General features: G+C 43.3%; 2 protein-coding genes across 2 annotated transcripts in view; both read left to right on the forward strand.

The window, feature by feature from the left end:
• The window catches only part of LOC134291270 (uncharacterized), a 210420-nt gene that overhangs the window by 90368 nt on the left and 95460 nt on the right, over positions 1-24592 (forward strand). The gene's annotated exons all lie outside the window — the stretch shown is intronic.
• Positions 6990-24592, forward strand: part of LOC109422534 (uncharacterized) — a 55241-nt gene continuing 37638 nt past the window's right edge. Inside the window, exon 1 of the mRNA XM_062843024.1 lies at positions 6990-7620. Within this exon, the coding sequence (XP_062699008.1) occupies positions 7461-7620 (160 nt within the window). The 5' untranslated portion in view covers positions 6990-7460. The remainder of the gene's footprint in view (positions 7621-24592) is intronic.

Below are 24592 nucleotides of genomic sequence, written 5' to 3' on the forward strand. Positions count from 1 at the left end.
TCTCGTACGGTGTTGCAGCATTCTCGCCCATGCTGCATTATTCTCGTTTTTCAACTGTTCACACTCGCTGTCGTACCAGTCGTTTCTGTGATTCGGAGTCGCGAAGCCTAGTGCTGTAGCCGAGGTACTACCTATGGCGGATCGGATGTCCCTCCAGCCATCTTCAAGTGTAGCTGCGCCAAGCTGCTCTTCCGTTGGTAGGGCCACTGCTAACTGCTGCGCGTAGTCTTGAGCCACTTCTACGTTACACAGCTGTTCGATGTTGAGTCGCGGCGTTCGAGTTCGACGCGTGGTGATAACTATCGAAAGTTTTGAGCGCATGCATACAGCGACAAAGTAGTGATCCGAATCTATATGTGCGGACGTTGGTTATATCCGAGAAAAATTTACCGTCGATTAGAATGTGGTTGATTTGGTTTTCTGTTTGATGGTCGGGTGATCTCCAGGTGGATTTGTGGATATCTTTGCGGGGGAAGAAGGTGCTTCGGACTACCATACCACGGGAGGCTGCAAAGTTTACGCATCGCTGGCCGTTATCATTCGATACGGCGTGCAGGCTGTTTCGCCCGATTACCGGTCTGTACATTTCCTCCCTTCCTACCTGCGCGTTCATGTCGCCGACAACAATTTTCACGTCACGCGGCGAGCAACTATCGTATGTTTGCTCTAACTGCGCGTAGAACGCTTCTTTTTCGTCATCGGGTCTCCCTTCGTGTGGGCAGTGGACGTTGATGATGCTGTAGTTGAAGAAACGGCCCTTAACTCTCAACATGCACATCCTTGCGTTGATCGGCTGCCACCCGATCACACGTTGTTGCATCTTGCCCAACACTATAAATCCTGTTCCCAGTTCATTGGTGATGCCCGCTTTTCCACACTTTGGGGCTGTCCATAAACCACGTGGTCATTTTTTTGGGACTTTTCAACCCCCCCCCCCCCCCCCCCCCCCCCCCCCCCCCGTGGTCATTAGTCCATACAAAAATTTTTATTTGTCCATACAAAATGGTCATTAGCCGAAACCACCCCCCCCCCCTCATGACCACGTGGTTTATGGACAACCCCTTTCTGTCCAGTCCAAGAAAGTTCCTGCAACGCCACGATGTCGAAGTTACGGGGATGTAGTTCGTCGTAGACTATCCTGTCACATCCTGCGAAACCTAGTGACTTGCAATTCCATGTTCCAAGTTTCCAATCGTAGTCCTTATTTCGTCGCGTGGGTCTATGCCGATTGTATCGAGTCGTATTTTCTCCTATGTTATTCACAATGGGGATTTTTACGGGTGGCTTATTGGGCCTACGCCAACACTCCTGTCTCGCCAGTGGGCCATCGTGCCAGTTCTGTTTAACGTCCCAACCAACACTGGGACGACCACGCTGATGGGGCTACCACCTTGGATCTAGCTGGGCGTGGTGCAGCGTTTCTTACTCAGCCGCTGGATGCCAGAACAGACGCTGTTTGAGCCGCACCTTCTTGGTAAACAGACGCTCGGATCGTACCTCCTCAATCTAGCTGAAGTCAGAAGGACAACAGTGCCCAGGCTGCACTACCAGCTAAGCACACAACTCTTAGCTGGCGGTCTTTGTCATCGCTTGACCCGTGGAAGCATGAGGTAGGAACTTGTGAGGACCAGAGCTATATTGGACGCTCTCCTTATCGACTCACCGTTTTGCAGCAGCAGGTCGAGCAGGTGCTGATGTTCATTCTCGTGAGCTAAGGCTGTATCAGTCTTACTCACTTGGTAGAAACTGCGCCGTTTTTCAGGCCGAAATCTTTGCTCTTATGTGCGGAGTGCAATCGACACTTCAGCAGCACTTAATGGGCACAGTAATATACTTACACTCCCGTTCAAAAGTTTGGGGTCACCCCCTCAAAAACATGTCATTTTTTTAGGCCCATATCTCCGCCAATTTGCGTTCGATTTCAAAACCCTAGGTTTCATTCAAAAGATAATAAGTCAAAGAAACTTTGAACATGATTTAAAAGAAACTTTTTCAAAAAATTTTGTATGTAAACTTAACCCAAAGTTGCCAAATTTTCTAAAAAATGAACATAAACTTACGGCAGTGTCGCTGGAAGTTGGGTCGACCAAATATCGAAATATCTACGTGCACAATGAAAGAAAACTGTAAATTTTATTTTGAAACTTATTAATAGCAAACAGAACATATTGACGTTAAAATTGTTTAAAATATAATAAGAATATGATTCGGGGTAATGGCTTTCAGTCTGTGGCAATTCAAAACGGATTCTTATATTTTCATCCGACGTTTCGGACACATTTATTGTGCCTTCTTCTTGGGAATCTAGTGGACAACAAATTATGTGTTATGTATTATGTTCTGTGTGTGTTATGTTACTGTGTACTTACTAACAAAGTCCCGTTTTGTCGTTAAGGGCCTACAGCATAGGCACCTTTGTCAACTTATGTTCCGACAACTACAGAAGAAGAGAACTGGCATTAACATTAACTTCGTTCAAGCCGTGGGCTGATTTTCGGTGATAGACTGATTCTTCGGAAATCAGCCCACGGTTCGATCGAAGTGGGCGAAGTAAGTATCGGAATCGATAAAAATACCTCCTGTGAAATGAGTGCTCCTGTTAATGCCAGTTCTCTTTTTCTGTAGTTGTCGGAACATAAGTTGACAAAGGTGCCTATGCTGTAGGCCCTTAACGACAAAATGGGACTTTGTTACACGCAGAAAAATGGCGCTTGTTTAAAACAATAAAACGCATGGTTGGTTTTCAAACTGAGAATTTACTTATTCCAAAGTTATATTTAATTGTTTTCATTTAAAGTTTATCGATAAAAACAACCGATTACCATCATTTCATATAATGTCAAAAATTTTGTTCCAACAAAATAAAAACCTTAAACATGGTCCGAAAGCGCCGTGGGGGTGGAAGCTCAGGTAAAATATTATCTCCTGGGCGCCCATTAAAAACACCACCCCCGGCGAAGACTGGCGCTCGAGCCTAGCTATTTAGCACTGTAGTTGGAGGAAATGCCAATGCAGAACCCGTAGCTTCCGGGAAGGTAAGCCCAGCTCCCTGGGTTAGTGGGTTGGTGTCAGGCCCTGCGAGCCAGCCGTAAAAAAGACTAGCACCGGAAAATCAACAAGAGAAGAATGCGAACCGATACCAATGGCGACGACCACAGCGACGAAAAGGGACTTGCGATTGGAAGCTCGGTACGTGGAACTGCAGATCTCTCAACTTCATCGGGAGCACCCGCATACTCGCCGATATACTGAAGGACCGTGGGTTCGGAATCGTAGCGCTGCAGGAGGTCTGTTGGACAGGATCTATGGTGCGAACGTTTAGACGTAATCATACCATCTACCAGAGTTGCGGCAACACACGTGAGCTGGGAACAGCTTTTATAGTGATGGGCGACATGCAGAGGCGCGTGATCGGTTGGTGGCCGATCGACGAAAGAATGTGCAGGTTGAGGATCAAGGGCCGATTCTTCAACATTAGCATAATAAACGTGCACAGCCCTCACTCCGGAAGCACTGATGATGACAAAGACGCATTTTACGCGCAGCTCGAACGCGAGTACGACCGCTGCCCAAACCACGACGTCAAGATCATCATAGGGGATCTAAACGCTCAGGTAGGCCAGGAGGAGGAATTCAGACCGACGATTGGAAAGTTCAGCGCCCACCAGCTGACGAACGAAAATGGCCTACGCCTCATCGATTTCGCCGCCTCCAAGAACATGGCCATTCGTAGCACCTTCTTCCAGCACAGCCTCCCGTATCGTTACACCTGGAGATCACCACAACAAACGGAATCGCAAATCGACCACGTTCTGATTGATGGACGGCACTTCTCTGACATTATCGACGTCAGGACCTATCGTGGCGCTAATATCGACTCCGATCACTACCTGGTGATGGTTAAACTGCGCCCAAAACTCTCCGTTATTAACAACGTACATTACCGGCGGCCGCCCCGGTACGATCTAGAGCGACTGAAGCAACCGAATGTCGCCACCGCATACGCGCAGAATCTCGAGGCAGCGTTGCCGGACGAGGGTGTGCTCGATGTGGCCCCTCTAGAGGACTGCTGGAGTACAATCAAAGCAGCCATCAACAACGCAGCTGAGAGCACTATCGGGTACGTAGAACGGAGTCGACGAAACGATTGGTTCGACGAGGAGTGCAGAGCGGTTCTGGAGGAGAAGGATGCAGCGCGGGCGGTAATGCTGCAGCATGGAACCCGACAGAATGTGGAGCGATACAGACAGAAGCGGAAGCAGCAGACCCGTCTCTTCCGGGAGAAAAAGCGCCGCCTGGAAGAAGCGGAATGCGAGGAAATGGAACTGCTGTGCCGTTCACAGGAAACACGCAAGTTCTACCAGAAGCTCAACGCATCCCGCAAAGGCTACGTGCCGCAAGCCGAAATCTGCAGGGATAAGGACGGGAGCCTCCTGACGGACAAACGTGAGGTGATCGAAAGGTGGAAGCAGCACTTCGATGAGCACTTGAATGGCGAAGAGAATGTAGGCACGGAGGACCAAGGCAGCGGAGGAAATGACTATGTTGGTGCAGCAGAGGACGGTAACGAACCAACTCCCACGCTGAGGGAAGTTAAGGATGCCATCCACCAGCTCAAAAACAACAAAGCGGCTGGTAAGGACGGTATCGCAGCGGAACTCATCAAAATGGGCCCGGAAAAGTTGGCCACCTGTCTGCACCAGTTAGTAGTCAAGATCTGGGAAACCGAACAGCTACCGGAGGAGTGGAAGGTAGGGATAATCTGTCCCATCCACAAGAAAGGCGACAAGTTAATGTGTGAGAACTTTCGAGCGATCACCATTTTGAATGCCGCCTACAAAGTGCTATCCCAGATCATCTTCCGTCGTCTTTCACCTAAAGTAAATGAGTTCGTGGGAAGTTACCAAGCCGGTTTCATCGACGGCCGGTCGACAACGGACCAGATCTTCACCGTACGGCAAATCCTCCAGAAATGCCGTGAATACCAGGTCCCAACGCATCACCTGTTCATCGACTTCAAAGCGGCATACGACAGTATCGACCGCACAGAGCTATGGAAAATTATGGACGAGAACAGCTTTCCCGGGAAGCTGACTAGACTGATAAGAGCAACGATGGACGGTGTGCAGAACAGCGTAAGGATTTCGGGTGAACTATCCAGTTCATTTGAATCTCGACGGGGACTACGACAAGGTGATGGACTTTCCTGCCTACTATTCAACATCGCCCTGGAAGGTGTTATGCGACGAGCCGGGCTCAACAGCCGGGGTACGATCTTCACGAAATCCAGCCAATTTGTATGTTTTGCGGATGACATGGATATTATTGCTAGGACATTTGGAACGGTGGCAGAACAGTACACCCGCCTGAAACGTGAAGCAGCAAAGGTCGGACTGGTGGTGAATGCGGCTAAGACAAAGTACATGCTGGTAGGTGGGACTGAGCGAGACAGGACAAGCCTTGGCAGCAATGTTACGATAGACGGGGATACTTTCGAGGTGGTAGAAGAATTCGTCTACCTCGGTTCCTTGCTAACGGCTGACAATAACGTGAGCCGTGAAATACGAAGGCGCATCATCAGTGGAAGTCGTGCCTATTATGGGCTCCAGAAGAAACTGCGGTCAAAAAAGATTCACCCCCGCACCAAATGTACCATGTACAAGACGTTAATAAGACCGGTGGTTCTCTACGGGCACGAGACGTGGACGATGCTCGAGGAGGACATGCAGGCACTCGGAGTTTTCGAGCGACGGGTGCTAAGGACGATCTTCGGCGGCGTGCAGGAGAACGGTGTGTGGCGGAGAAGGATGAACCACGAGCTCGCTGCACTTTATGGCGAACCCAGCATCCAGAAGGTAGCCAAAGCCGGAAGGATACGGTGGGCAGGGCATGTTGCAAGAATGCCGGACAACAACCCTGCAAAGTTGGTGTTTGCTAACCATCCGGTTGATACAAGAAGGCGTGGAGCGCAGAGAGCACGATGGGCGGACCAGGTGGAGCGTGATCTGGCGAGTGTTGGGCGTGACCGACGTTGGAGAGCCGCAGCTGCAAATCGAGTATTATGGCGGCAAATTGTTGATTCAGTATTATCATGAATTTGATGTTAACTAAATAAATGAATGAAATGGTCCGAAAGCACTCACACAGCTATAAAATGCTTACCCCAACATCGCCACAACGAGGAAGGTGTAGCAAATCCATTACGCCAACTTCCAAGTGCAGCTTTGGCCGTGATGGATAACGCGCAGGTACTCACGACAGCATCCACAAAAGATTGATCGGTTTTGCCTTTTTTGTCTTTTATTAGTCGTTCTCCTCCCCATCCGCTTACCGACGGTCTAAAAATAGATTTCCGAGCTGCCGCAGTTGCTGCCGTCACCTACACAATCACATTCCGGGTTCGTTTGTGGCCAAAGTGCAGCCGTTTGAATCAATCCATTATTTCATGTTGAAAATACCATATCTCTGTTTGTTTTAACAAACTGTCAAAAATTTCGACAAATGAAAATATTTGTATTATCAAACAATAGAACAGTTCAGTTTAAACTAGAAATCAGTTTGTCGCTATAGTAAACTGTTGATTTGAACTAGAATTTAATTGTGTTTACAATTTATTTTTCTGCGTGATAGTAAGTACACAGTAACATAACACACACAGAACATAATACATAACACATAATTTGTTGTCCACTAGATTCCAAAGAAGAAGGCACAATAAATGTGTCCGAAACGTCGGATGAAAACATAAGAATCCGTTTTGAATTGCAACAGACTGAAAGCCATTACCCCGAATCAACCTATCACAGTCGTATCTATCAGAAATATAATAAGAATGCACACAACTATTTCTGAGTCATTGCCTCACTCAGCTAAGTAGTTATACCGACGCGAACAGGATTCTCCTGAAAATGCCTAGTTGTTAGATCATTCTAAAATGATAATGAGATGCTTAATACGTAACCTTATTGTCAACTCGCACCTATGATCGACCTGATAATAAAAACCCAAACCTCCAACTTGATATCCAACACACCACCGCACCGGTGAACGCTACTAGTTACAGGTGGATGATGTTGGCATCAGATTACGCACACACTTGATCTACCTCAATCAAATGGAAGCAGGCTTGATTCAATCCGCTTGATCCTCTGCACATCACGCAAATGTGGGTATTTTTCTTCCCGATTTTTGAAGCAGCAACAACAACGCTGCCAGCGAGCTCCCGTGTACAACCGGTGTTTCAGGTGTTCATTCTAGGAGCGGTGACCTGCACTTACAGTGCAGTGTGTATAATGTTTATTGTCTATCATCTAGTACGAGCGATAAAACTCGCCTGTTGGGCATCCAGTTTTCGTAGTGACTATGAATCGGTCCTTCGCCGCGGATTAAAGCTGACGATCTAGTTTAGGTGATCAGAAATCTCCTGGGCGTGCGCGCGAACGGAACGGAAAACTGAAACCATGTGGATCATATTGCTATCGTCGTTGGCGGTCGTTTGTGTTGCGCTGGTGATCTATCGGAAGTTCGCCCGAACTTTGGAAGTGGCAAAACAGTATGCGGGTCCTCCGGCGTTGCCGATCCTGGGGAATGGCTTGTGGTTTCTCAACAAACAGCCCGATGGTTAGTGCTAGTTGGAATGGTGGCAAAGTAAACAATAATTAAGAAAATGACAGTGACAATACCAAAAGAATAATATTCAGGATCAATCTTTATAGTGCAGCCCATACACTCCCGACTGAAAGTTTGGTGTCATCCATGAAAACGTGTTAATGAGCTGAGAAGGATAAAATTGAATGACAGATGACGAAGATTTCAACAAATCACTTTTTCATGTTTCACGTAAAGGACCGGAAGAGCCCACAAAAGTGGTGTACAATGTAATATTAACCCATTAACGCCCGAATTATGCCACAATCACAGCAGATGTCTGATTTTTTCTGGAGTACCTCAACTCCATAAAAGAAAGTTATTACAGTCATTTAAACGGAAATCTACGGTGAAATTTTCGTTTTAATACACAGTGGGGCATATGCACGTGAAACGTTGAAAACCATTTTTTTTTTCTTTTTTGGCGCAGCTACCTTATTTCTATGAGCTATGTAAATCTATTTTAGATGACTGATCATAGTTAATATTCTCCTAATAAAAAAAGTTTCAGTTTGAAATGTTCCAGAAAGGGATTACATTAGTAATAACTAAAACAATCTGCTAGTAGCTTACCAATGGATAGTTTTCAACAGTTTTTAGGCATTTCAATATACATCATTCAAATAATTTCTATATATAATGGGTTGATATTCGGCATTCTAGTAGTATATCCTGCCCACAGTATCCTTCTGGCTTTGCCAGCACGTGGCTCACTCTCTCCCGCCACACACCGTTATCTCGTACAGAGCGAAAGATTACCTTAGCACTCGTCATTCGAAAACTCCAAATATTTGCAATTGTTCTTTGAGCTTGGTTTATGTTTCATTTTTATAAAGGACCACCTTATGAGCGTTCTGCTCATCTCATTCTCCCGCGCAGAGCTATGGATAATCGTGGACGAAAACGGCTTTCCTAGGAAGCTGACTAGACTGATAAATGAAAGCAACGATGGAGGGTGTGGAAAACTGCGTAAGGGTTTCGGGTAAACTATCCAGTTCATTCGAATCTCGCCGGGGACTGCGTCAAGGTGATGGACTCATGCCTACTCTTCAACATCGCTCTGGAAGGTGTGATGCGACGAGCCGGGCTCAACAGCCGGGGAACGATTTTCACAAAATCCGTTCAATTTATGTGCTTCACGGATGACATGGATATTATCGCCAGAACATTTGGAACTGTGGCAGAGCTGTACACCCGCCTGAAACGCGAAGCAGCAAAGGTCGGACTGGTGGTGAATGCCTCAAAAACAAAGTACATGCTGGTAGGCGTAACCAAACACGGCCGAATCTGTCTGGGTAGTAATGTTACGATAGACGGGAATATCTTCGAGGTGGTGGAGGAATTCGTCTACCTCGGATCCTTACTGACGGCTGACAACAACGTGAGCCGTGAAATTCGGAGGTGCATCATCAGCGGTAGTCGGGCCTACTACGGGCTACAGAAGAAACTGCGGTCGAAAAAGATTCACCCATCCATCAAATGCACTCATGTACAAAACGCTAATACGACTGGTGGTCCTCTACGGACATGGACCATGCTCAAGGAGGACCTGCAAGCACACGGAGTTTTCAAGCGACGCGCGCTGAGGACGATCTTCGGCGGGGTGCAGGAAAACGGTGTGTGGCGGAGAAGGATGAAACAACGAGCTCGCTGCACTTTACGGCGAACCTAGCATCGAGAAGGTGGCCAAAGCCGGAAGGATATGATGGGCAGGGCATGTTGCAAGAATGCCGGACAACATGTCTGCAAAGTTGGTGTTCGCGACAGATCCGGTTGGCACAATAAGATGTGGAGCGCAGAGAGCACGATGGGCGGATCAGGTGGAGCATCGGGCATGACCGAGGATGGAGAACGGCAGCCACGAACCGTGTATTATGGAGAAATATTGTTGATTCAGTTTTATCTTGAACTTGTTGTTATACTAAATAAATGAATGAAATGAATCAACATCTCATTCTCATCTATCTCAGCTTCTTCCGAAGCTCACAGAGGAAACAATTTCCACTGATGATGCGTGATCGTATTTTACGGATCACGTAATTTACAGCTGTCGTTATATGGACCAGAGTCCTTCATGTAGTTCTATTCTGGAGATACACAAGTTCAAAATTTCTAAGAATGGGAGCCGCATAATGGGAAAACGTAAACCAACCTATTCGTCATCGGATAATAACTCTCCTGAACGAGCACGAAAAAGAGAGGAGAATGGAAGACGGTGCAACGTGCTTCATTTTCCACGATATTAGCAATACTTACTAATCTGCGAATAGACCATTGTGCATTCAAATCTTCTGGCCTCTAACCAAATTGCTGGGCGCTAGTTGATCAAATTACGTTCAATTTATCTATCTACAGCTATTTTGCATGAAGCCGACCATTCAGTAGGTCGGCTCCAAAGGCACGTTCGACCCAAACGAATGTCTTTGAGATGAGAATCACAATGAACCTGAGTAAAGATAACAAATAGATAGCACATAGCACGTTATCGAAAATTACGTTATCATTAGTTCAAGTTGATAACTAATTATACTATACTATATTTTGTTCAGAATTATATTTAGTGAAATGAGACGGCTGTTTGCTACCTAGCTGGTTTTGTTATCAATCAGTAGCCATTCAGTTCTATTTCATCGTAAAAACTACTATATCAATATTTGTTCAGAATTTTTAGAGTTCACTTGTGCCACCTAGCGGACAAACCTACAACCAACTAGTTCACTATTAGATAGCTCTTGATGACCTGATCGACAGTGGCGTCTCGTCCATAGGTCCACTGCGTTCACTACACAGTTGATAAAAAGTAAAATAAATCACTATAATTTAAACATTTATCCTACAAATGATAAAAAAATACTAATTTATCCTTTTGATGTTCACAACATCCAGTGAACAAACCACTGTGAGATACCAGTACGTATCCCATAGGAATCTATTCAATTTTCCAACTTAATCCCACTTTGCCACCACCCTGCTACTGCCAGAGAGCTCGACGCTGAGCATGCGAAACGCGCATGTGAGAGCATCGACAAAATAACTCTCGCCTCAGTTCACTTCCAGCAGTACACGGGATCGCTGTATATGCATACAAGAACTGTGTTTACTTGTGTTGGCCTGTTCTGTGGTGCATTGGCAAAGTATTAGTAACAATTTTGTTCACTTCTTCCAATGGACGTGGGCCTCATCGGCGGTGGAGGAAAGGAAAGATTGTTTGGGTGCGCTCGCGGTGTAGCTGCTAAGTTTGGCAACGTCGCATTAGAGCTACGATAGCTTTAGCAAGAGAGCAAAGCGAGAGAGCTTGTACCCAGGAGGCCGTCCAGTCACTCTTCCGGCATGCGTGCATGCCTTTGGGTGGAGCTGAATGGGTGGCATTTTTATTCAGTACTTAGTCGCACGTCGCATACGGTTTCATTGTTTCAGCAATATTCAAATGAAAATGAAGCTCGATATCGTAGAAGACAATCTACTCCCGCAATTCGTTTGCCAGGCGGTCAATTGTGGAAAAGCCTCAACCGACTTCTCGAACCCTGTAAGGGGCTGTTCATAAACCACGTAGACCAAAATTTGGCCATTTCAGACCCCCCCCTCCCCCTCGTAGACTTTTGTCCATACAAAAATTTTGAAACTTGTATGGAGCGTAGACTTTGGCCAGACCCCCCCTCCCCCCAAAAAGTCTACGTGGTTTATGAACGGCCCCTAAGCAGAATACCCTCTTCGATTGGGTGTACTCAGATATGTAATTTAAATTCCGTCCTCGAATGCTTATCCTTAGAGAGATACGCGTATTTAGACTACAGTCATAGCACAATCACATGGTATATTACCCATGGAGAACTGACTGACTAATAATTGTTACAGAGTGACCAATAATTATGTAATGGTTGTTCCACTTTTTGCTCAGTGTCAGTTATCCACTTCTGAGTGGATTCTTCGAAGTTTAAAAGTTATTCCGAAAAATTTCCTAAATTATGGGTGTATAATGCTTCCCCAATTTCGATAAAGTCATATTGATCCCTCCGGCACAAAGGAATAAGGACCTATCTTTGGTTACAATGGGCGAGCGAAGGATGAAGAGGCTTATACAGATGGCGATAGATGGGGTATATAGAAAACCCCTGTTGCATCAATTGAAATAACAAAGCAGTTTTATCGACGAAATCATTGATAAATTCGCTTGTCAAGCGGTTCCTGATGTTTTCCATTTGCACTACAGCAAAGAATAAGAATATCAAGAATGCCCACTCCGCTGATGCTCGGGGGGACACTACCGCAGCGCTATCTGTGGATGAAAGTTCAACCTTCATGCGGTAGTGTGCGTTACTGTTTGTATGCGGATACCAAAACATACGCACACCACCTTCTTTTATGACAAATCACGAACACTCTTGCATACAGCTTCCACCTTGAAACGCGTAGAGAGCGCCACTTGTCTTGTAGCTTGACATTTACATAGAAAAAGACAAAAGAGGGCATTCTTTCTATTTTTATTCTTTGACTACAGTCTCATGTGAAAACTTTTCAAGTGCAAAGTCCTTCTACGGGTCACGAGACGCCTCTGCTGATCGACCTTGTCGAAGTCAAAATTCTTCTATGGAGTCTGATGCTTGAGATACAGAAGTTCAGAATGTTTAGAGCTCACTAGCGCCACCTAACGGATAAACCAAGAACCAACTAGTTCACTATCCGTTAGCCCTTGATGTACTGATCAATTTTACCGACGACGAAATTCTTCTATGTAGCCTGATTTTCGAGATACAGAAGTTCAGAATTTGTAGGGCTCACTAGCGCCACCTAGTGGATAAACCTAAAATGAACTAGTAACTATCCATTAGCCCTTGTCCTGATAAACTTTGCTGAAGACTAAATTTTTCTATGAAGCCTGATTTTCGAGATTCAGCAGCTAAGAAATTTTAAAACTCACTAGCGCTACCTATCGGAAAAACCTTTAACCAACTAGTTCACTATCAGATAGATTGTGATGCCCTGATCAACCTTGTCGAAGACGAAATTTTGAAATTCTTCTATGTGGTCTGATTCTCGAGATACAGAAGTTCATAATATTTATAGCCCACTTGCGCCCCCTAGCGGTCAAAAATACAACCAACTAGTTCTCTATCGGATAGCTGTTGATGTCCTGATCGACATTGCCGAAGACGATATTTTTCAATGTAGTCTGATTCTCGAGATACAGATGTCTGGAATTTTTATGGCTCACTAGCGCCACCTAGCTGATAAACATTGAACCAACTGGTGCGCTATCGAGTAGCTTTTGATGTCCTGATCAACTTTGCCGAAGGAAAAATTCTTCTATGTAGTCTGATTCTCGAGATGCAGAAGTTCAGAATTTTAGGAGCCCACTTACGCCACCTAGCGGACAAACCTACAATCAACTAGTTCACTATAGGATAGCTGTTGATGTCCTGATCGAGATTGCCGAAGACAGAATACGTCTATGTAGTCGGATTCTCGAGATACAGAGGTTTAAATTTTTTGGCCTCACTAGCGCCACCTAACGGTTAAGCGCAGAACCAGCTAGTTCACTATCGGATAGCTATTGATGTCCTGATCAACCTTGCCGAAGACAAAATTCTTCTATGTTGTCGGATTCTCGAGATATAGAGGTTTAAATTTTTAAAGACTCACTAGCGCCACCTAACAGATAAACCTAGAAAGAACTAGTTCTTTATTGGATAGCTATTGATGTCCTGATCAACCTTGCCGAAGACGAAATTCTTCTATGTAATCGGGTTCTCGAAATGCAGAGGTTTACATTTTTTAGGACTCACTAGCGCCACCTAACGGATAAATCTAAAACAACTAGTTCACTATCGGAAAGCTATTGATGTCCTGATCAACCTTGCCGAAGACGAAATTCTTCTATGTAGTCGGATTCTCAAGATACAGAGATTTATTTTTTTAGGACTCACTAGCGCCACCTCACGAATAAACCTAGTTGACTATCGGATAGCTCTTGATGTTCTGATCAACCTTGCTGAAGACGAAATTCTTCTATGTTCTCTGGTTGTTGAGAAACAGAAGTTAAGAATTTCTATGACTCGCTAGCGCCACCTAGTGGATAAACCTAGAACCAACTAGTTTAGTTTCGATTAGCTCTTGATGTCCTGATCGACCTTGTCGAAGACGAGATTTTGAAATTCTTCTATGTAGTCTGATTCTCAAGATACAGAAATTCAGATTTCAGAGATACTGAGGTCTAAATTTTAAGGGACTCACTAGCGCCACCTAACGGATAAACCTAGAACGGATAGCTATTGATGTTCTGATCAACCTCGCCGAAGACGAAATTCTTCTATGTAATCGGATTCTCAAGATACAGAGGTCTAAATTTTTAAGGACTCACTAACGCTACCTAACGGATAAACCTAGAACGAACTAGTTCACTATCGGATAGCTATTGATGTCTGGATCAACCTTGCCGAAGACAAAATTCTTCTATGTAATCGGATTCTCGAGATACAGAGGTTTAATTTTTTTAGGACTCACTAGCGCCACCTAACGGATAAATCTAGAACCAACTAGTTCACTATCGGATAGCTATTGATGTTCTGATCAACCTTGCCGAAGACGAAATTCTTCTATGTAATCGGATTCTCAAGATACAGAGTTCTAAGTTTTTTAGGACTCACTAACGCCACCTAGCGGACAAACCTACAATCAACTAGTTTACTATCGCATAGCTGTTGACGTCCTGATCAACTTTGCCCAAGACAGAATTCTTCTATGTAGTCTGATTCTCGAGATAAAGAGGTTTATTTTTTTAGAGCCCACTAGCGCCATCTGACGGATAAAGCTAGAACCAACTGGTTCACTATCGGATAGCTATTGATATCCTGATCAACCTTGCCGAAGACGAAATTCTTCTATGTAGTCGGATTCTCGAGATACAGAGGTTTGAGGTTTGATTTTTTTAGGACTCACTAGCGCTACCTAGCGGATAAACCTAGAACCAACTAGCTCTTGATGACCTGATCAACTTTGCTGAATATATTTTTCTTCTATGTAGTCTGATTCTCAAGATACGAAGGCGACAGTATTTGCAATGGCTGTTGACGAAACACCTGTCAAAGCACAATGTTTCGTGATCACTAGTGCCACCTACTGGAGCGAATCCGTACTATATTACGTATTATCGAAGAGTCCTTGATCTTCTCAACAACTTTGCTAAAGACACCAGTCTTCCAAAATGCTTCATTTCTCCGCAGTTATCGCAAAAGTTACTGATCTATAAATAGATCACTGGGCGGAAATGGGTTAACAGATTTGGAAGAAGTTATCATATCGTGCAGATTTTCCTAAGAAGTAATCCCAACATGTTTTATACTTTTCCATAATCCATAGGCTAGCGAGCCACTTGGGCAGTAACTGGTATTTTGGGCACTTTTCGCTATAATTCAGTCAAGTCCAAGCTAATTGACTTGAAATTTTGTACACGGCTAGGTACTATACGTATCTCACCCCGCGTTCCAAAAATGGTGTCAATTGGTTCAAAATTGGCTTAGTTATACCAGAAAAGTGCCCAAAATAGGAGCCCTGCCGATGTGGTTCCGCTTCCTTTACTAGATTGAGTCGCTTTTCTAAACATACACTTCTGTGCATCTGGATTCACAAAATCTGGACCCCTCATGACACTTGATTTTGTAGCAAGTTTGAGGCAAATGTAATTAAAAAAAAACAATGAATAGCATTATATTTAGTGATAACATGAACGGTCACGTAATATGTTAATTGTAACAAATTTAATAGATAATAGGCATTTGAAGCAGGAGTCATAAAATTTACATTAAACACGATCGCAACCTGTAGTTTGTCACACGCGACACATTGAAGTTGCATATAAAATGTTACTTGGGTAAATCACAACGAACCGGTAGAGCATTCTACAAATCAGTTCACGAAGCAGTAGTTACCCCTTACTAAGGCTGGGCTAAAAAAATGATAACGATCGAAGATTACAACGTAGCTGCGACAACGACCTGGAATGAATTACCATTACATTTAACTAAGAAAGCTATCAAAATGAGAAAACTATAACCACGATTTAATAGCAATCATTCAGTCATGTGTAATGAACAGTTTATGTTACGTTACGCTTGCCCTTGCACCTATAGCATTGCATAGATCAGTTGAATCATGGTTCTCGTTCTACCCTAGAACCTCAATTTAGGTAATAAGTTGGGACTGCCTCAATAGAATTTTTACTCAAATGGATTCCCAAGTTTCCAGAAGCTTAGCCCTCCTTTGGCATTGGGGTCATTTTTGACCCAAACCATGCACTACGCCAGCGAGCCTAGTCACTATACGTATCTGACAGTGTCCTAAAAATCAAGTCAATCGGTTGAAATTTGACTGAGTTAGAGCAGCAAGTGCCCAAAATAGGTCCCCCTGCACAAATGGTCCCAAACCCACGTTAACCCTAATTGGCTTTATTCAAGGCTTTATTTGTTTTTGACAGCATCGATAGGGAAAGTGAAAACAACTCACATATCAGGCGTTCGATTCGAATAAGTCGTATGTTTACTGTGACCTCTATGCGGATACGACCTATTCAAATCGAAAACCAGATAATTTGTTTTAGAAAACTCACAATTCGATGCACTCAATTTGGCGAAAAAAATAGATAATTCTCAAATATTCAGAAAAACAATGCCTACCGTTTGGCCGAGCGTTACGAGTCAGATTCTGGGTGAATCTAAGATGGTTTCGTAATCGAATTATTTTTGACTTTCTTCAGGATAGAGTTTTATGGTATCTTCCAAATGATTCTGCGATTGCTTAAGTACTTTCTAAGATTTCTTCAGAAGGAATTTCTCCAGGGATTCCACCAGAAATTCAGTAAGGGATCCCTCCAGGAGTTCTTCCAGGGATTCCTCTGAGAATTAAGTTTTTTTTTTCAGAGATTCCTCCAGGGCATCCTCAAGGCATTCTTGCAGGAATTGCTCCGTGTATTTCTTCATCGATTCCTCCACGAATTGTCCAAGGATTCATTTTTCATTTATTTAGTTCACATCAAATTCATGATAATACTGAATCAACAATTTGCCGCCATGGACTTATCCACCGATGAACCGAATTCATCGCGGTCCGAGAATTTTGACACTAGAGCGGGGTCTGTTCCAATCAGAATCGCCCAATTCTGATTGGAAACGGCCCCGCTCTAGTGTCAAAATTCTCGGACCGCGATGAATTCGGTTCATCGGTGGATAAGTCCATAATACTCGATTTGCAGCTGCAGCTCTCCATCCTCGGTCACGCCCAACACTCGCCAGATCACGCTCCACCTGGTCCGCCCATCGTGCTCTCTGCGCTCCACGCCTTCTCGTACCAACCGGATGGTTAGCAAACACCAACTTTGCAGGGTTGTTGTCCGGCATTCTTGCAACATGCCCTGCCCACCGTATCCTTCCAGCTTTGGCCACTTTCTGGATACTGTGTTCGCCGTAAAGTGCAGCGAGCTCGTGGTTCATCCTTCTCCGCCACACACTGTTCTCCTGCAAGGAATCCCCCTAGAAATTCCCCCAGCAATTTATCCAGTAATTCCTTCTTGGATTCCTCCAGAGATTCTCCCAAAGATTCCTCTAGAGATTGCTTCAGGGATATCTCCAGAAATATCTGCAGGGAATTCTCTATGAATTTTTCCAGGGTTTCCTCCAGGAATTCCTCCTAATATTCCTCCAAGCATTCATCCAGGAACTCTTTTAGAAGTTCTAAATTTGACTGTGTTCAAACATGTTCCTTTAGAAATTCCTCCAGAGATTTCTCCAAGAATTTCACTAAAGATTTCTCCAGGAATTGTTTCAGGGATTCCTCTAGAGATTGATTCAGGAATTCCTTCAGAATTTTTTACAGCAATTCCTCCAGGAATTTCTCCAGAAATCCTTCAGGAATTTATTCAGAAATTCTTCCGAAAATTTATCCAGGAATTTTTAAAAAGATTCCTCCATGAATTTATCCTGCAATTTCCATTCCAAGAATTGCTCTAGGAATTCCTATAGTGTTTTCTTCATGGATTTCACCTAGGATTCCTCCAGGGACTCTTCCAAGGACTCCTCCAAAAATGTCTCCATGCAGTCCTTCAGTTGTTTCTCCGTGCATTACTCCAGGGGTTTCCCTAGGTATTGCTTCAAAGATTCCGCCAAGAACTCATCCTGGAATTCCTCCATAAATTCTTCCAGGAGTTCCTCTAGGAATTCCATCAGGAATTTATCCAGGATTCCCTCAAGGGGTTCCTCAAGAAAATCCTGCAGGAATTCCTCCAGGAACTGCTTAAGGGATTCCTCCCAGGAATTCCTCCAGAAATTCCACCAAGTATTCCTCCAGGAGTTCCTCCAGAAATTCCGCTAGGAATTCCTCCAGGAGGTTTACAATAGATTTGTTCAGAAATTTCTCCAGAGATTCCACCTAGAATTCCTCTGGAAGTTCCTCCTAGGATTCGTCCAAGAATTTATCCAGGGATTCCTCCAAAATTTTTCCAAAAGATCCTCCAAGAATTGCTCCAAGTAATCTTTCCGAAATTCCTCCAGATATTGCTCCAAGAATTTCTCTAGAGATTTCTCCAGGGTTTCTTCCTGAAGGTCCTTTGAGGATTTCGATAGAAATTTGTTCAGAAGCTTTTGCAGGTATTCTTTCAGGATTTCCTCCAGAGAATTCTCCAGAGATTGCTTCACGGATTCCTACAGGAACTCCTCACGAATTTCTCCAGTGATTCCTCCTGGAATTATTCCTGGGTAGGAGGGCATCGAAAATGAACTGTTAATATTCAAAATGCTCTATCTAAAAGCAAGGTTAGTCTTTTTAATCCGGTTCAAATCTTCACAATATAGTTAAGTTTAAAACAGCTTGAAGAAATTTGGAAAATGTTTTGTACCAACTTAATAATTTGTTGAAAAAAGCGTTTTACAAATAAACAAGAAAGCTACTATTAAATTTGGCGAAAATGACTAAAAATAAATAAAAAGCAAAAATGTTGAACTATCCCGAGAGCAATTATTTGCTCTCTTGTTAAGAACACCTATCATTGAACAAGAATTACATACAAAATTACCTATTTCCAGATTAGAACTTGAGACCTGTCGATTGCCAGCCGCATGCCTTCCCATCTGCGCCATTCTAGAGATAATGAGTTGAAGTACCCAAAACAAAACATAAACTTTCCATGACTCAATAATGATCGCTCCTGAACTTGTGTTCAGCAGTGATGAACTAGCACAGCACGTGGTAATCAACTGAACAACGCCTTATACTTCTGTGGCTGTTTAGCCCAAAACACGTGCTTTCGCTGTCAGTATTTTTATCGCACGGTGAAAAAACTTGTATCAAATGCAGCCAAAAAAAAAGTGTTGGTAATAATTGAAAATATTGTTTCCATACTTTGGGGCTGATGTACACATTGCAAAATGAAAATGTTTTTATTTTTAATATTTAATATCGATCTTTATGGCATGCATGGCAATATGTGGTTGAGGTAATCTACTCATACTCTGTTAGAATTCCGTGAAGCACATTTTGACGTTGAATAACGTCCTTCGGCAACATATAGGGGTGTAACTTCAGAAAACCGAAAATTTGAGCAAGTAACGAAAAGTGGTTAGATTTTGACCGCTAATAACTCTGTCATTTCTTGATGGATTTTCAAAATTTTTGCATGAATTGATCACAAATTTATCTACGCATCGAATCTATCTAAGTTTATTATTGATTTTCAACAACAAACTATTGAAAATTTTAGAAAAGTGAACCCATGTTTTATCCAGCCAATCACGTTCAAGCACAGTTTTGGACTTTTCCGTCGAGCGCCTGGCAGTATAAAAGCTATTTCTTCTTCCTCTCTTCCTTCATTCTTCATCAACACCTCGTGGAGAACGCATCGGCAGAGAGCTGTGCAGTTTGCTCCGTTTGCGTTTTCATTTAGTGTTCTTTGGCAAGCCGAGCGAGCGCGATGGTTTACCGGATCAGAGACGGAGGAGCACAGCTCGGTTTGTATTTTCGCTCAGCATTCTCACAGGTCACAGTACATTTTCACGCTGTCGACGCCAGTGGACGGACGGACGCACCGACGACAACCAAGCAGCAGCGGCGGTGGTGGAATAATTCAGTAACAAATTTGGAAAACGACGTATAATCAATGGTGTAGCATTGATTATACGTCGTTTTCAAAATTTGTTACTGAATTTATCATTTCCCCAGTTCGGAAGCGGATGGGCGCCGACACACGGCAGCAACGCGGTTTTGTGAAATCAAAATTAAACAGCCCTTATTAGGGCTACAATTTTAAATTCCACGTAAGATTTGATTCGAATTCCACTAGAAATTGAAGAAACGCAAGTGCAAACATCTTGAAACCTACTTCGAGAGCACCGCCGAACGCGGTACATGCACCGCCAGCAACCTAGCAGCAGCGGCGGTGGCTTATTAGCATTTTCCCAGTGCGGTAGCGAATGGGCATGACAACAACTGGGAATATTTTAACCGCTTGATGTCGAATCTATTATAAATTCAAGATACGGTGACAAAAGCATAAACTTATGCGCGCATAATAAATCTGCTTAAAATTTCTTCAACTTTGAAAAATGGCAGGTTTGCTGGAAAATGAAAATGTTAACCAGCGTTGCCAAATTTCAATAAGAGTTTTAGAATTTCGAATATCTGTAATCTTTAGAAATTTTGGTCGAAAATACATGACTTTTGTACTATATACTATCAATCTTTACTAAGCATTATAATATTGGTTAATCCTAAGCCTACATACTGATTTGGAAATGGCTAATAATAATCATTTTAGTATATTTTAATACATACTCCGCTATAATAAATTATTGCAGATAAATTTGTATGCCATCATTGAATTTTACTCCCCTCACATTTAACCAATCACGTTCGAGAGGGGAAGCCAGGCTATTGTGCCGTATAAAAGCAAACTTCTTCTTCTCATCTTCCATTATTCTTTCTTGACCCGTCGAGGGGATTACATAGAAGGAGAGCTACCCAACAAACATTTTTGCTGTACAAGAGTGGAACAAACCATTCTTAAGCAAACTTTAGCTTAAGAAACTGTTAATCAACTAGTTATGTTATTTGGGTAGCCAGTTTCTCCGTTTGCGCTTTCCATCAGTATGCTTTGGCAAGCCGAGCGCGGTGGTTGTCGGCTGTTACGCTCTCCTTCGTATCGTTGTACGCGGCGCCAGTGGAGCAATCAGCCAGTTCAAACTGGTGCGCGGCAACAACGAGGGCTTTCTTTTGCCCCGAGTTTGCGCAGCATCACCATCGCAAAACCCCCATCGGAATCAACGCCACCATTGCCGTTCTGGATTTGGTTGGCATAGCAACAATTGGACGATTAATATTGTACAACAAATAAAATTAAACAGCCTTTCTAAGGGCTTCAAAAATGTTCCTCACAAGAGTGAATCGAATAATATTCTTAGACGACGCGTTGGGTCACAAATATGTCAAAACCGACTAAGTCTTAAAACCGTAGCATAAACTTTGCAAGCGGAATAGTGGAAATACTTTAGATTGTTGTAGCATCCTTTATATTTCCCAGCCAAATTTTAATGTGTGTTGTGTCCGCAAAAATTAAACATTTCTATGCCCATTTTTGCCACACAATCTAGAAGAAAACTGTATGATATCTAGAAATTCTTAATTATAAAATTACATATTGGTAATTCCAGTCCACCAATTAGCAAAAGCATAATGATTTGCATTTTTGAATGATCTGTTGGATTGCATCTGTTTAAATTCTTATAAAATGAACGGTTACCAAGACAATTCTGTTATAGGTAAAGATTTTTAAATGGTTTTGAAAAATTCGTTTATGGAAACATTTTAAAACCCAACTACTACGCGGAACAAGTCCTGTCGCGTCCATTCTAAATTTCTACATATAAACCTTCAAAAGCAGAGAAATTGTGCGAGAGGATTTGAAATCTGCATCAATTTTCTTCGCAAAATAATTACCTATTAGCATCCAAAGAAATTCAAAGGTCTAGCAAACTACAGTTGGCCCGCTGAAATTATTCTGCAAATTGACTCACTGTATTTCGAGAGCAACAACATTGTTTAATGAAAGAGCAACTAGTTACGACTACCAGTACCTGGGCTGCCCATAAATGGTAAACCAAGAAAACCTAGTGCTGGGCTAGTACACAGGTTTAAATAGTTCTGACGTTCGATTTGAATAGGTCGTATCCCAGCAAATTTACGACCTATTCAAATTGAACGGCAAAGTTCATAAGGCATGAATCGGATCGAAAATAATGATAAATAATAAACTCCACTATCAATTGCCATCTACAATCAAACTAAAACAAACCAAAATTTCACATCACAGTCTTTATCAATGTTTATACAGCATTCAAGAATCGAAACTAATGCATAAACGGGCGTTATTCAACGTCAGACTTGCGGTCGTGTCTAGTGTACAACCCCTCCAACTTTTTGATTCATGTTTTTGTAAGAGTATATTGGTATCATGTTTAACAAGAAGTGCTTAAGGATAGAAAAAGATTGGATAAAAAAGATAGTAATCAAGGCACAGTTTATCTAGGTACAGACATAAATGCCTCATTATAACGTTGATAACGTCTCTTGAAACTCAATGTTGAGGTGCATAATTTTATTCTATTTTCTTTTGAATGATTTCTTTAAAATGTTGGTTCTTTGATAACCTGGTTGTCTAAACAGTTTTAGTCAAGGTTTATCCCAATATCCTAACAAAGTTGCAAGTCGAAGTGTGACGGATCGAAAACGTTTATTCGACAAGTGAAAAGCACTTTCTGCAGGAACATATACTTATTGATGTTGACCAATGTTTTGTTAAACTGTTTTCTAAAGGAATCAATGCTTGTCGAATAAAATTCTTATTAAACTTTTAAAAAGTTTTTTTCATTTATCATTCTTAATACAGATTAGGAAAGTTGAACATCGACATTTTTTTCAATTGAAAAATTATTTTAAAAAGGTAATTTGTAGAGCATAATTTTTGTTCAGCTATCATTACCATTATTGAGCAAAAATTCAGCAAGCTTGCTTGTTTGTCACTTGCAATTGTTAGTTAGGATCCTTGATCACACCCAATGCTCGCCAAGCCACGCTCCACCTAGTCCGCCCATCGTACACTTTGCGCTCCACGCCTTCTTGTACCAAACGGATCAGTAGTGAACACCAATTCTGCAGGGTTTTTATATTTTTTTCTTGCAATATGCCCTGCTCACCTACCTAATCCTTCCGGCTTTGGCCACGTTCTGGATACTGGGATCACCATAGAGTGCATCGTGCTCGTAGTTGATCCTTCGCCGCCACCGCCGAAGATCGTCCTTAACACGCGTCGCTCTAAAACTCCAAGTGCTTGCAGGTCCTTTTCGAGCATGGTCCATGTCTCGTATCCGTAGAGGACCCCCGGTCTTATTTGCGTTTTGTACATGGTGCACTTGGTGCGTGGGAGAATCTTTTTTGGCCCGACTTCCGCTGATGATGCGCCTCCGAATTTCACGGCTCACGTTGTTGTCAGCCGACAGTAAGGATCCGAGACAACTTCCTTCACCACCTCGAAAGTATCCCCGTCTATTGCTACATTACTACATGGACGGACTCGTTTGTGTTCGGTTCCGCCTACCAGCATGTACTTTGTTTTTGAGCCATTCACCACCAGTCCGACCTTTGCTGATTCGCATTTCAGGAGGGACACTCAAAGCACACAAATTGACCGGATTTTGTGAAAATCAAATCCCGGCTGTTGAGTTCGGTTCATCGCATTACTATACCTTCCAGAGCGATGTTGAAGAGTAGGCATGAGAGTCCATCATATTGTTGCAGTCCTCGGCTAGATTCGAATAAACTGGATAGTTCACACGAAACCCTTACGCAGTTTTACACACCGTCCATCGTTGTTGCTTTAATCAGTCTAGTCAACTTCCCAGGAAAGCCGTTTTCGTCCATGATTCTCCATAGCCCTGCGCGGTCGATACTGTCGTATGCCGCTTTGAAGTTGATGAACAGGTGATGCGTTGGGACCTGGTATTAACGGCATTTCTGAAGGATTTGCAGTACGGTGAATATCTAGTCAGTTGTCGACCGGCCGTCGGTGAAGCCAGCTTGATAACTTCCCAAGAACTCATTCGTGTTAAGTGACAGACGCCGGAAGATGTTCTGGAATAGCACTTTGTAGGCAGCATTCAAAGTAGTGATCGCTCTGAAGTTCGCACATTCCAAATGGTCGCTTTTCTTATGAATGGAGCCGATTACCCCTTCCTTCCACTCCTATGGTAGCTGTTCGGTTTCCCAGATCCGGCCTATCAACCGTTGCAGACATGTGTCCAACTTTTCTGAGTCCATCTTGATGAGTTCAACTACAATACAAGCTGCTTTGTTGGTTTTGAGCTGGTGAATGACATCCTTAACTTCCCTCAGCGTGGGAGTTGGACCATTTCCGTCCTCTGCTGCATTGACGTAGTCGCCATTGTCGCGCATTGCTCACGCCATTGTAAGTGTTGGATATATTGTGTCGTGAGTGTTACCGAGAACTTCGTGATTTGTGATGCGTGAAATGTAAAAATGTAATATGGCAGGTAATACTCGTGGTTAGTGTAGGTGTCACCCAGCTAAAAAGCTCCCGATAGGCTAGACAGGACAAGGCCAGGCTCCACCACCCTAAAAGCAACCATCAGCACGCTACACATCGTAGTTGGAAAACCCACCACCAGAGGGACTGGTTACCACCAATTGGGTGGCCATGAGGGGTGGCGTAACGGGACCATTGAGAAATGGGATGTCTGGGGAGGGCAATGGCCGAGGAACGAGGTCATGGACCTCGAGGCGGTCGGCGACACAGAGATCGTTCACTTGCCCAGAGTTCGTCGACCAAGATAGATTGAAGGCTAGAAGTTGAAACGAAAGAATTGATAGGAAAAGTTTGAGAAGTGGAAAGAAG

This window comes from Aedes albopictus, chromosome 3, assembly GCF_035046485.1.
Source record: "Aedes albopictus strain Foshan chromosome 3, AalbF5, whole genome shotgun sequence".
Lineage (NCBI taxonomy): Eukaryota > Metazoa > Arthropoda > Insecta > Diptera > Culicidae > Aedes > Aedes albopictus.